The sequence below is a fragment of the Rutilus rutilus genome (genome assembly GCF_951802725.1).
Source record: "Rutilus rutilus genome assembly, chromosome: 18".
Lineage (NCBI taxonomy): Eukaryota > Metazoa > Chordata > Actinopteri > Cypriniformes > Leuciscidae > Rutilus > Rutilus rutilus.
Window position 1 is genome coordinate 30437134 of NC_140231.1, and position 13684 is coordinate 30450817.

The 13684-nt window shown below is 37.4% G+C and overlaps 1 protein-coding gene across 1 annotated transcript in view; it reads right to left on the reverse strand.

The window, feature by feature from the left end:
- The window catches only part of loxhd1a (lipoxygenase homology PLAT domains 1a), a 35330-nt gene that overhangs the window by 2178 nt on the left and 19468 nt on the right, over positions 1-13684 (reverse strand). The window contains exons 23-40 of the mRNA XM_084386377.1: positions 13440-13591; positions 13218-13322; positions 13013-13141; positions 10781-10945; positions 9598-9779; positions 9098-9214; positions 6269-6431; positions 5984-6135; positions 5082-5291; positions 4836-4962; positions 4001-4206; positions 3711-3896; positions 3081-3208; positions 2347-2464; positions 2093-2270; positions 1428-1613; positions 1104-1274; positions 786-924 (exon numbers count right to left, since the gene is read on the reverse strand). Of these exons, the coding sequence (XP_084242503.1) occupies positions 786-924; positions 1104-1274; positions 1428-1613; positions 2093-2270; positions 2347-2464; positions 3081-3208; positions 3711-3896; positions 4001-4206; positions 4836-4962; positions 5082-5291; positions 5984-6135; positions 6269-6431; positions 9098-9214; positions 9598-9779; positions 10781-10945; positions 13013-13141; positions 13218-13322; positions 13440-13591 (2814 nt within the window). The remainder of the gene's footprint in view (positions 1-785; positions 925-1103; positions 1275-1427; positions 1614-2092; positions 2271-2346; positions 2465-3080; positions 3209-3710; positions 3897-4000; positions 4207-4835; positions 4963-5081; positions 5292-5983; positions 6136-6268; positions 6432-9097; positions 9215-9597; positions 9780-10780; positions 10946-13012; positions 13142-13217; positions 13323-13439; positions 13592-13684) is intronic.

Here is a 13684-nt window from a genome sequence, read left to right on the forward strand (position 1 = left end):
GAGCGATACTGCGAAGCCCCTAAAGGGACATGGTGAAGAAAACAAATATGAGATGGGAGGAAAAATGATGTCAATGCTTTTGCGTTCTACCGAGAAACTTTGCATTCACTTGCAGAGAACACAACGTTTTTGCGAGCGAATGCAAAGTTTCTCGGGGACAGTTTCTCCCAGCACCATGTCCACTTAGGGGCCTCCGTACATGTGCAGTACAGATACCGAGCAGCATCAAGAAAATCAAATATTGGGGACGTGTCTATTGATAGGCTACTGTGTTCATCTAAACAGCCATACACTGTCTTTTCATTCAAGAGTTAAATCTCCCTCCATTACAAAAATTTCATGTAATTCTTATTTTAGGCAGTAAAATCAGGAAATAGCAAACATCGCGGCTGTACACTGCAAAAAGCTTATAATAACACAAAAAGTATAGCTTATCATTGCAGAGCTGTAGTTTTAACAGTATGTATCACTACTCTGTTCGTTCTGATTTTGTAATACATGATTTGTGGGGTAAATTTTCACCCATTTCACCTCTCAATCACTACTTGTTCTTGTATATAAGATATAAAATACAAAATAAAAAAAGCTACAAAAATAAACAATTAAAAATAATTCCAACGTGGTGATTTGGGGCCCCCTAGAGTCCCGGCTCATATTCCTGGCATACAAGTCAAGTCACCTTTATTTATATAGCGCTTTGCACAATACAGATTGTTTCAAAGCATCTTTACAGTGATAACAGGAACATAATGCACCCGCATCCCGTCACCTATGTGTACACCTACCGTAAAAAACGCTTCTTCTTAGTCGAGTTCTCCATTACAAATTCTTTGGAACGTCCTTTCTTCCCTTCTAGAACGATCCAGGCGTTCTCTTTGGTTTCAGCATCATCTGTGTCTGCTGTCTTGACCAGGATCTCATATTCTGTATGAGGCAGAAAGCAAAACACATGGCAAATTTTTGGGTCAGTAAGATTTTTTTAATGTTTTTGAAAGAAGCCTCCTCTGCTATATTACATTTTAAAATGTAATATACCTTTATGTAAAAAAAAAAAAATTCTAATCTCAAACAGTTTTTAAGCTACATTTGTATGGAGATCTCACTGGTTTTTTCATCGAAATCCACAGCATCACTGTTGGCACAAGCCAGCTCTCTCATTATCTGTCCATCATCCTCTTTCTTGGCGAGCCAGCGGTCACATTGGAAACGAAACTTCTTCTCCATGATGTCATCATGCACTTCCACATACTCCAGGTGCCAACCAGGAGCCAGACCTGCCAACGCAAACACACACACATATACTAGTTTTGAGCATATAAACCTATAAAGGTTTTATGACAGACCTACCCTGAGATGAACAGGCTAATTTGCTCATCACTAATTTCATTGGCTCATTAGTGTTGTGCTGGGCGCTCTGATTGGCCTACCTGAGTTGTCATGCCAAATGCGCACTTTCGAGAGCTCGCCCAAGCTGAGGATGTCTGGGAAACGGAATGTGTCCATCTGTTTGCGTTCAAACTTGTTGGTTTTGTTGCTTTCTTTCAAAGCTAGTGTTCCAGTGTCACCATTCTCGCCGAAAATAATCATCCACACGTTAGCATCGGTTCCAGCAGCTAAAAAAAACAACAACCCATAGGTTACAATCTATCTGTGACAATAAAAACAACCAATGAAGCCTTTAACAGTATGAAAAGTGTTTCAGGGTGTGCTCACACTTGCAGTTCGGTTCTCTGGGTTCTTTTGGTCTGGACCAAAAAAGAAAATGATACATTTAGAACAAGCTTGAGCATTCTGTCCTTTTTTTGGGTCGCATCTTGTGACATCACATCCTGTTTTTGGTTCGTTTTGATGTCTTTGGTCCGTGTTGCGTTCATATTTCAGTCTAGCCACACCAGAGTTCTTGAGACTCGTCTTTCCAGCGGTCTCAGTCCGGTTGTTCGGCGCCAGGGTTCAGATGGCAGCGTTCACACTTATTCAAATGAACCGCAGTAACAGAGCAATCGCACCAAAGTGCGTTTTTTAATCCAACCAAACATGCCAAGTGTGAACAAACCCTCAAAATAGTTGCAGACCGTTATGAGGAATTGCGTACCAGTTGAATCGCTGGTCTTCACAGAAACGGTGTAGATGGTGAGCTCCACCATTTCCTCATCATCAATCACGGCAGACATTTCACATATGAGGGTTCGCCTGGGCCCGTATGAGCGAGACAGCCAATCCTCGTACGTAAATAACGCCACTTCATTCGTCTGCAGGTTGTGCAGTTCAACCTACATAGATTACACATTAATACGCTCAAAGGCTTGGGAAGTTACAGTATGCTGTATGTATCTTTCTCTTACAAACCTTGTCCAGGAACCAGTCGGGTCTGCTTCCAGAACCATCTATACGCACTCTCATCTTTCTCAATGGAGCGATATCCTCAATCTCCAGATTGAATGTGTCCTTCTGCCCTCGCTCAAACCTGCACACACACACACACATTAAACATACAAAATTAGGCCGTTTAAACATATATGTGACCCTGGATCACAAAACCAGTCGGACTACAAGTCGCACTGGTATATTTGTGGCAATAGCCAACAATACATTGTATGGGTCAAAATGATCCATTTTTCTTTTATGCCAAAAATCATGAGGATATTAAGTAAAGATCATGTTCCATGAAGATATTTTGTAAATGTCCTACCGTAAATATATAAAATATTTATTTTTGTGAACATGTTCTCGAACATAAATGGACAACTTTAAAGGAGATTTTCTCAATTTTTCGATTTTTTGGCACCCTAAGATTCCAGATGTTCAAATAGTTGAAACAAACCATACATCAATGGAAAGCTGTATAATTCTCAATTTCAAAATTGTGACCCATGTGACTGGTTTTGTGGTCCAGGGTCACATATGCATAATCATAATTTTTAGGAGAATCGGTTACATTCTAATTTCCTTCTATTTTCATAAATATTATAATAATTTCAGCTCAAATCAATATTTTTGCTAAATAAAACTTTACATTTATCTTGCACTAATTACCAGCTGACTGTACACTTGTGTTTCTTTGTGTGCGTGTACATACGTACCTGTCCTCTAATTTTGGCAGCAGAATTTCCTCTGATGTGCCGTAGACTCCAAACACAGTTAAATAGATCTGTGTGTCCGTTCCCGCATGCTGGACGTCTCCTGTTATCACGGTTACCTCATAGATAACCTTGGAGAAAAAGACCTTTCATGAAGTACTGTACACGTCTTTAAAAAGTTTGGGGTCAGTAAGATTTAAAAAAAAAAAAAAAAAAAGTATACTTAAAGACACATTAAATGTTACAAAAGATTTCTATTTCAAATAAATGCTGTTTTTTATGTGTGTATGTATCAAAGTTTCCACAAAAATATTTCGCATCACAACTGTTTTCAACATTGATAATGATAAGAAATGTTTCTTGAGCAGAAAATCAGCATATTAGAATGATTTCTGAAGGATCATGTGACACTGAAGACTGGAGTAATGATGCTGAAAATTCAGCGTTGATCACAGGAATAAATTACATTTCAAATTATATTGAAATAGAAAAGTTATTTTAGATTGTAATAAAATTACTGTTTTAACTGCTGATCAAATATATACAGCCTAACATTAAAAGAAATCTTACCTACCCCAAAGGTAGTGTATACTGTAATCACCTTACATGAGCTATTGAAATGAAACGGTGTACCTTCTGTGAGATGTTGACCATTTCTGCATCCTGCACTTTTAGGAAGCGGGCAGTGAGTCCGTCTCCTCTGTCTTTGGCCAACCAGCATTTACAGCGGAACACGTATCGCACTGCTTTAGTCGGCACCTCGACGGACAACTCGTCCACTAACCAGCAGCTCTCAGGGGTCGCCCCATCGTGACCCAACTACACACAACACAAACCACCAATCTGACATCTACAGTATCTATACGTGCTGCACAACAAGCTTATGACATGCAAAACTGCAGAATCTGTGTGTGTTTCCTCACTTGCACTGTCTTGATCTCGCCAACATCAGATCCATAACAGGTGAAGTAATCCAGGGATCCAGGCAGGAATGCATTCTTCCCGTCTAAGTCGAGCCATAGGCGGTCTGTCCCCTTGTTCTTCTTTCCTATGATGATGACGTACGCTCGGCTACTCGTCCCAGCATCCCGATCTGAACCCGTTGTCACCGAGAAGTGGTAGGGGATCACTACACACACACACACCACTTTTTTTTTTCTTTCCTCGAATTAAATTCAAATAGAAAATAATGGTGTTTAATCATGAAAAAAAAACTTGCTTTCACAATTCAGTTATGGGTGGTTGGCATTGCATTGCATTAAATTATTAAATTAAATTAAATTAAATAAGTCAGGTCAAATTAAATTAAAATAAGTTGCAAGTTAAGTTAAATTAAATTAATTTAATTTAATGCAATTTATTGCAATTTAATTTAATATAATGCAATTTCATTAATTTAATTTAATTAAAATACATTCAATTAAATTAAATAATTAAATTAAATCGAGTTAAGTCAGGTCAAATTAAATTAAAATAAGTTGCAAATTAAGTTAAATTAAATTAAATAAAAAATAATTCAACAGAATATTTAAATTGGTATGTTGAATAAATAATACGGATTAATAAAAATTATGATTAAATATTTCAGATTCTGCTCAATTCAAAGGGCTAAAAAAATGTCATATACAATTCTCTAATTCATTTCACTCAAGTTGTTACGCTGATAATATCATTTGTAATGAACCATTTTAACTGGTGGTCTCAGAATTTTGAATCCCACTGAATGTTCTGGAGTGGGACTCAATACGATGTACGTACGTGATCCTTCCTCTTCTTCGTCGTCTTCCCCTGAATGCCGTTTCTTGTTTTTCTTGTTCATGTTGCTGTCGAAATTTGTCACTTTTTTAATTGGACAGAAGGCGGTCTCTCGCTCTCCCTCATACCCCTACATACACACACAGAGAATATGTAGATGCACTCTGGACTAGTCCTGTAACTAGACTGAAACCCAACATTGTTAACGCATGCATGCATGGGCGCACGCATGCACACACGCAGGCAGACCTTAACGTAGAACACCCTGTCGATCCGTTTGTCCTCCCTCTTTCTCGAGAGCCATCGCTCACACAAAAACAGAAACACTTCCTCTGTGTCTGTGTCCGCCACTTCCACCTGGTCCAGGTACCAATCAGCACTCAGCATGCTGTTGTCATGGCGAATGCGGATCTTGAACACCTGGCCCAGATCCACTGCCTCCAAAGTGAACGTATCCACCTGACCAATCAGAAGCAGTCGTTATCAGCAGCCAATCAGAGGGAAAAGTTTGAGGTCAGTACTTTTATTCAGCAAGGATGCATTAAATTGATCAAAAGTGACATATCTAATTTTCTATTTCAAAAAATAAAAGTTCTTTTGAACTTTCTATTCATCACAGAATCTTAAAAAAAGAAAAACTTACCACAGTTTCCACAAAAATATTAAGCAGCACAACTGTTTTAAGAAATATTATTTCATTTTTCTTGAGCAACAAATCAGCATGTTAGGATCTGAAAATTCAGCTTTACATCACAGGAATAAATTACATTTGAAAACATATTCAAATAGAAAACAGTTGTTTTAAATTGTAATAATATTTCACAATAATGCTGTTTTGTCTGTATTTTTTATCAAATAAATGCAGCCTTGCTGAGCAGAAGAGACTTTCAAAAACATTTAAATAAATATTACCGGCCACAAACGTTTGAATGGTGATTTTAAATGATGTATTTGTTCATTAGTGTGAGTTAGATTTCACGAGGTACAAATGTCTGAAGATGTTCTCACATGGATAATAAAACATGACAAACTTTGAGGACATTGCCAGGAAATAGCTTCATAAAGGTCCAAATTGTACCTAAAATGAAGAAGCATTAGGATGACGTCCTCATAAAGACAGAAATAAGTGTGTATGTGTGTGTGTGTCTCACCGATCCTCTCTCAAACTTGTTGGTGTTCTCAGACTTGCTGAGCTTGCGTTCTCCAGTGTCGCCCATGTCTCCATAAAGAGTGATGAACACGTTTGCATCAGTGCCCGCTCCGTACACATCCCCTGTGGTTACGGTCACTGTATATGTGTGTACTGCAACACACACATGCAAAATCATTCCTGCAGCTCAAACAGTAAGTAGAGCATGGCATTAGCGAAGCTAAGGTCATGCGTTTCATTCCCATTGACGAAGTGCATGAATTGAAAAACGTATGGTCTGACTCACTCTCCAGCGCGTCGTCCACCTCCGTCTCGATGACTTTGAGGGTTCCGTCTCGTGAAAGCTTCTCCACGATGATGTCAGACGGCACCAGCTCTCGAATGGTCTCGCCGTCCTCCTCCGAGCGAGCCAACCATCCCTCACACGGGAATATTGCCGTCTCAGAGCCCTGCATGTACACACACATTATTCAGTCTTGGCTTGTTGAATATTAGTCTTTTCCGTTAGGTTTTATTAGAGGAAATTAGATTAATGAAGCGTTTATTCAAGGGTTAAATGTTTAAATTTTTCACTTTATCCTATTCTTGCTTAAAATGTAACCCTACATAAATTCTGTGTCAGTGTCGTTCTTACAACATTCTTCTGTTTGTTTGAGTGGTTGTTATCTGAGTCCAGTGATACGAGTCTGGGCTGCATGTTGACCAGTTTAGTTAAACAATGGGATAGAAGGGGCTAGTTTAAAATTTCAGCAAAATAATCACATCAAAAATCTAATCAAATATCAAAATCCATCAGACAGGCAATGTAAAGAAAAGCAGGTTACACTTTATTTTAAGGTGTCATTAGACATGTGGTCTTATGTGTCAGCACTCTCAAAATCGACCTGCTTATGGACTTTCTCAACGAATTCTACGACCACCCACACACACAGGTGTGTATTCTGTCTGTCTATAGGCGCGTTTCCAGTACAGATTTGCGCATAACTTTTACGATTTTTTTAAATGTCGACAAAAAACTATTTAGAAATGACGGCGTTTCCATAAATCGATGTTATGCGACTAAACCTTCAGTTCTTTCTCGCGATAAGTAAAATCATTCCAAAAACCATGGCAACGGACGTTGGTAGGTTTATGTACTAATCCCAGCCACTGCACTAGCCATTATTATTAATGGAAGGAGAAGTGTGTGTGTTTTCCAAGCATTAATGGTAAGGAACGACCCTTATTATACTTGTGAGCGGCACATATGAGGTGTTTCTCCCTCATTTCTGCTTCAAGCTCTTGATTGTGGCATTTATTTGAGGGTTTAGAATCCATTATTCCTGTAATTCTTTTGTCTTATATGAATTTAATAAAGAACTCTGTCTCGTATTCTGTCCAAACACACCGCGTCATCTACGTCAGGTGACCTGCAAATGCGCAAAAACAGTTTCCATTGCAGTTTTGCTAAATATTTCTTTTTCGAATTGCCTGAAAAACCTCCTCATGCGAGCGTAAAAACTTTTTTGTTTTTTTGTGAAATTGACGTGTTTCCATTGGGCGTATTTTCAATTTCCAATTTCAATTTGCGCGATTTGAAGGGTAATGGAAACGCGGCTATTGTTACAGTGTAATTATATATTTAAGTACTGAGTAATATTAAGCAACTACACGTACTTACTATAGGGTTATGGTAGGATTAGGATTTGGTTGAGGGTTAGTTGCATGTATTTATGCATAATTCATTGTTATTACTATGGTAAGTACATGTAACATACAGTATGTAACAAGGACACTAAAATAAAGTGTTACCGAAAAGCATATAATATGCACTACTGTTCAAATGTTTGGGGTTGGTAACATTTGTCAATTAAACATTTTTAATGAAGTGACAATTTAATGCAAAAATAACAAAAATGAAACAGACACAGATTCATATGGACATAAATAAACCTTCATTTTCATTAAGCATGCGTTAACCCTAAATTAATTCATCATTATACATGCACAATGCCTCATTTTTGCCAAGTTTTAAGGTTTGCCCATCAAAAATGTTTTACAATACAATTACGATTCAGAAGTTTGGGGGGTCAAGAAGGTTTATTTATTGTTTTCTCTTTATTGTAGTCTCTCATGATCACCAAGGCTGTATTTATTAGATCACAAATAACAGTAAAAGAGGAATATTATGCAATATTATTACAATTTAAATAACTGATAATAAAATGTAATTTAAATAAAATGTGATCAAAGCTGAATTTTCAGCATCATTACTCCAGTCTTCAGTGTCACATGATCCTTCAGAAATCATTCTAATATGATGATTTGATGCTCAAGAAACATTTCTGATTATTATTATTATTAATGTTGAAAACAGATATTTTATGTGGAAACCATGACAATTTTTTTTCAGGATTCTTCGATGAATAGAGAGTTCAAAAGAACAGCATTTATTTGAAATAGAAATCGTTTGTAATATTATAAATGTCTTTACTTTCACTTTCGATCAATTGAACGCATCGTTGCTGAGTAAAAGTCTTAATTTCATCTTTTGAGCAGTAGTGTAAACGCACAAGTGTTTCTGCAGGTGGACGTGTGTGTTGATATCAGGTGGTGTGATGTGCTTGACGGCACTACAGCGTTTCACTCTTCTACTGTACACAGATAGCGCTGGAGTGGAGCGACAGGTCAGAGAAGATTAGTCACTGGAACTAATTATACACAAGGCAACAGAGAGCAGATGTGGGTCAATGAAATGGGTGTACGACAGACAGTGGAGAGGAAAAGAAGGTTTTCCACGGCCAAACGGGAACATTCTAGACTCAACCTAGTTTCACGTTGCCAGAATAAAGACCAATGTACAGTATCTGGTCCACGGTGTGGCTTAGTCTGGCCAAAATACCTATTTAGGCAGGAGGGGAACGTCTGAACAACATGTGGAAGGATCAACCACAGTTGGCTGATTTCTGGGACATTTAGGGAGCTGAAATTGGCAGGATATGCTATTTTGGATCTCTTGAAAGTCTTTCCAAAAATGCTGTAGGCTAAGATTAGACAAAACATTGAACTGTACAGTAGATGCAGATTTGTACACACATAAAGTTTAATAAAGTATGGTACAAAAAAAGCTTGATACCTTCCCTTTCCGGAGCAGTCTGCGAATTTCCACACGGTCTAAATGCCAGCCAGGATTCACTCCACGATTATCGTGACCGATGCGGATTTTCTCAATGATATCTCCGATGTCCTCCAACTGCAGAAGCCCAGAATCATCATCATCATCATCATCATCATCATCATTGTTGTCAGTGTAAGCCCGTCTTTGAATTATTAATAGAAAAGTGAAAAGTTAAGATGAAAAGACCAGCTAAGACCAAAATGAATTTCGTCCAGGCTGGTTTATGCCAGTTTGTACTGGTCTGGTGTTGGTTCAGCAACAAAACTTCACCAGCAAAACTTAGCAAATGAAGCAGGTTTGTTTGTTTTTTAATGCCAGCCAGGTTTTTATTTAAAATGACTATATCAGTTTTTTTCAAATGAAGCAGGGCGAATAGCAATGTTTTTCAAGCACGCTAGCTTTCAAAACGCAACATGACCAGCACAGATGTGACTTCAGGCTTCAGTCTCCTCATTTACCTCTACTATGAACATGTCCTCCGCCCCTCGTTCAAAATACATCTTCCTCTCTCTCTTATTGACGCAGAGAGATTTCTGAGACGAACACACTCCATTCTGCCCGTACAGAATGATGAAGACGTCTGCGTCTGTTCCCGCAGCAAATACATCACTGGTGAAGATTTTAATCTCATAGGGAACAACTGCAACACACAAGAGAAATGCACATTAATCACAAACGGTCCGTGTAGGTCTGTCTATGACAATGATGAGGCACAAATTTGCATCTGTCTGTACTTATGAAGCATGCAAAATTATTTATATATATTTTATTTTATTTATTATTATAATTTTTTTAGGATACAGCTGTACATTGACATATGAGTTTCTAGGTTTAAGGGTATCTGTATATGTCTGATTTTGACTTACTTATACTTTCGGGGACAAAACTGCAAAAATAAACTGTCCCCAGAAGTTAAAAACTCCTTTTAGAGATATAATCTCCTCAAAACATACAAAATAAGGATTTTAATCAATTCTAAAAACACTCAATTTTGTTTAGGCTTAGAGTTATTATTATTGACTTAAACTTTTGAAAAATCAATTTTACAATAAAATCTAAACATTAGATGAAAATTTTTAACTTAAAAAACAAAAAAATCAAGTTGAAGAACGAAAATTACTGAAGCTAAAACTGAAATAAAATACATTTTCTGTAAGTAAAATACAAAATGAACACTAATAAAAATAACAAAAGCACATGATTTCACTTTTTTAATTTAGTTAATGTGTAATGTTGCTGTATGAGCATAAACAACATCTGCAAAGTTACAATGCTCAAAGTTCAGAGCAAAGGGAGATATTTGCTTTTACAGAAATCACTTTTTTTTCCGTTTTCTTTTTTTTTTTGCACTTTTGACTTTACAACTTTGCAGACCGCTTACATTCACAGACCGCTATTACACACTGCATGAAAGGTAATATTTGAAAAAAGCACAATAGGGGCATTTTAAGAGCAAAAAACGTCATTGAAATGTTTCCATTTAGGTAAACAAGTGTTCCTCCTGTTGAAAACATCCTCAAAGATAAAATGATTCATATGTAAAGTAAATAAGGTTTAGTATTAGTCTGTAATCATTATAATTAGCTTTGTAAAATATCTGTAGAGTATAGCTATACAGTCGTGTGCAGGTGTGTGTCATACAGGGAGTGTAGAGGTGTGTCTGCAGTTCATTAGGGTACAGGTCTCTGATAATGGCACCATCATCTTCTCCTTTATCCAGCCAGCGGCCACATGGAAACCGCAGGAGCTGACCCAGAGACGGAGCATCGATCTCCACCCAGTCCAGAAACCAGCCTGGAGACCCACCTGAGAACCCCCCCCCCCCAACACACACACACACACACACAAACAAACAAACACGTACAGTATACATCCACAGAGACACATGCACACATGTACATACACACATGTACACTGTAAGTAATTGTCTGTAGGATTTACACCAATGCCGTCTGTGCTGGAGATTCAGAAGAGAGCCACTGATATAAATGAAGTGACATTATCCCAAATGAAGTGACAAAAACGACAAAGGCATAAACGACAAAGAAACACAGATTTATACGGACATAAATAAACCTTAATTTTCGTTATGCATGTGTAAACCTTAATGAATTCATTATACATGCACAAAAGATCATTTTTGCCAAATGCATGTTTACCAAGGTTTAAGTTTTAAAATGTTTCCCTTTAAATATATATTTTACAATACAAGGAAACACATTTAGGCATTTTCCACTACCGTTCAAAAGTTTGGGGTCGGTTAGGTTTCTTTATTGTTTTGGAAAGTCTCTTCTGTTCACAAAGGCTGCATTTAATTTGATCAAAAATACAGTAGAAACAGTAATATTGTGACATATTTTTACAATTTAAAATAAATGTTTTCTATTTGAAAAAAAAACATTATATATACAGCGGGGGAAATAAGTATTGAACACGTCATCATTTTTCTCAGTAAATATATTTCCAAAGGTGCTATTGACATGAAATTTTCACCAGATGTTGGTAACAACCCAAGTAAGCCATACATACAAAGAAACAAACAAAAATAAGTTCAGAAATTAAGTTATGTGTAATAATGTGAAATGACACAGGGAAAAAGTATTGAACACATGAAGAAAGGGAGGCGCAAAAAGGCATGGAAAGCCAAGACAACTGCTGAAAACTTACAGTAATTAAAAAGCAATCCAGCCCCCTGTCAGTGGAAATGAATAACAGCTGGTTCAGTCCCAAATGATGGCCTACAAAAAGGTCTCATTGCCAAGATGTCACACAAGACACATCTCATGATGGGTAAAAGCAAAGAGCTGTCTCAAGACCTTCGCAACCTAATTGTTGCAAAACATAATGATGGCATTGGTTATAGGCGCCATTCTAAGCTTCTGAATGGTCCAGTGAGCACTTTTGGGGCCGTAATACGGAAGTGGAAAGACAATCATTTCACCATAAATTTGCCTCGACCAATGCTCCTCGCAAGATTTCTGATAGAGGAGTGAAAAGAATAATCAGAAGAGTTGAATATATATATATATTAAAATGTAATTTATTCCTGTGATCAAAGCTGAATTTTGAGCATCATTACTCCAGTCTTCAGTGTCACATGATCCTTCAGAAATCATTATGGCCGAGGACTGATGGTGTGAGGACCCTATTGGAATTGCTCCGTTTATTATTATTCTAATATGCTGCTCAAGAAACATTTCTGATTATTATTATCAATGTTAAAAACAGATGTGCTGCTTCATATTTTTTGTGAAAACCGTGATACATTTTATCAGGATTCTTTGATGAATCGAAAGTCCAAAGTAACATTATTTATTTGAAATAGAATCTTTTGTAACATAATAAATGTCTTTACTGTCCTTGACAGATAAAAGTTTTACAAAAAAAATCTTACTGACCCTAGACTTTTGAATGGTAGGGTATGTCTTATGATGCATAACAGAAGATTTTCACTTCATAATGAAGCAATTACACTGAGAAAAAATAAGCCATCGGCCACATTAGTGTATACTTTACAATGAACCTTTCTTGCAGAAACATCTTTACGATTATGTTGTAGTAAATATACAGTTTTAAACTCATAACCTGTCTTTATATTATCTGTAAATAATATCACTGTTCTAAACAACACAATAAGTTCATTATTAGGAATGGTTGTGCATTACTTCTGTTTTTTGCTGTAAAAAGAACAGCGATTCGTTACAGTGTAAACACACAAACGAGCACACGCACACACGTCAGTCATCAGTGCACAGATTTGACCTCGACCAATCCTCAAGTGCATCCACAGAATGTAGATTCAGTGTATTTGTGTTTTCAATAACTTCAGCATTAATAGAGTGATATTTGCTGAGAGTGTGTGCATGTGTGTACCTGCGTTGTCGTGTCCGATGCGGATTCTCTTGAGTTTTCCGATGTCCACAGCCTCAATGGTGAACTCATCAATTAATCCCAACTCAAACTTGTTCTTATAGTTCTTAGAAGCCTTTAGATTAATGATACCTGACACAAACACAAACACACTTTTCTGAAGCTGAAGGGCTATTAGTGCTGAAGAAATGCAGTGTTTCCAGGTTACCTGTGTCATCTTTGGTTCCGTAAAGAATGGCGTAAACATTTGCATCTGTCCCGGCGTTCTTCTTCTCCCCTGTTTTTACTCTCATTGTGAATGTGGTTGACATGGCTACACACACACACACACACACACACACACACACACACACACACACACAATCAATGCATAAATGCTACGAGCAAATACTAATAGGTTAAAGCAGAATGCTTGTATAACATTCAAAACCTTTCTGCTCTAGTCCAAGTTGAGCAGGCGACGACTCCTCTTCTTCATCTTCATCCCTCTTCATGAAAGCTTCATCCACAGGCACTAACTCACGGCACAGCTGCCCGTCGTCTTCATCGACTGCCAACCAGCGCTGACACGGAAAAAAATACCTGAACACACACAAACACAGTCAACACAACCCATAGGCAAGAGAAATCACAAATGAGATCTGTTTAATGTTTCAATTGCTTCTCCATACACAG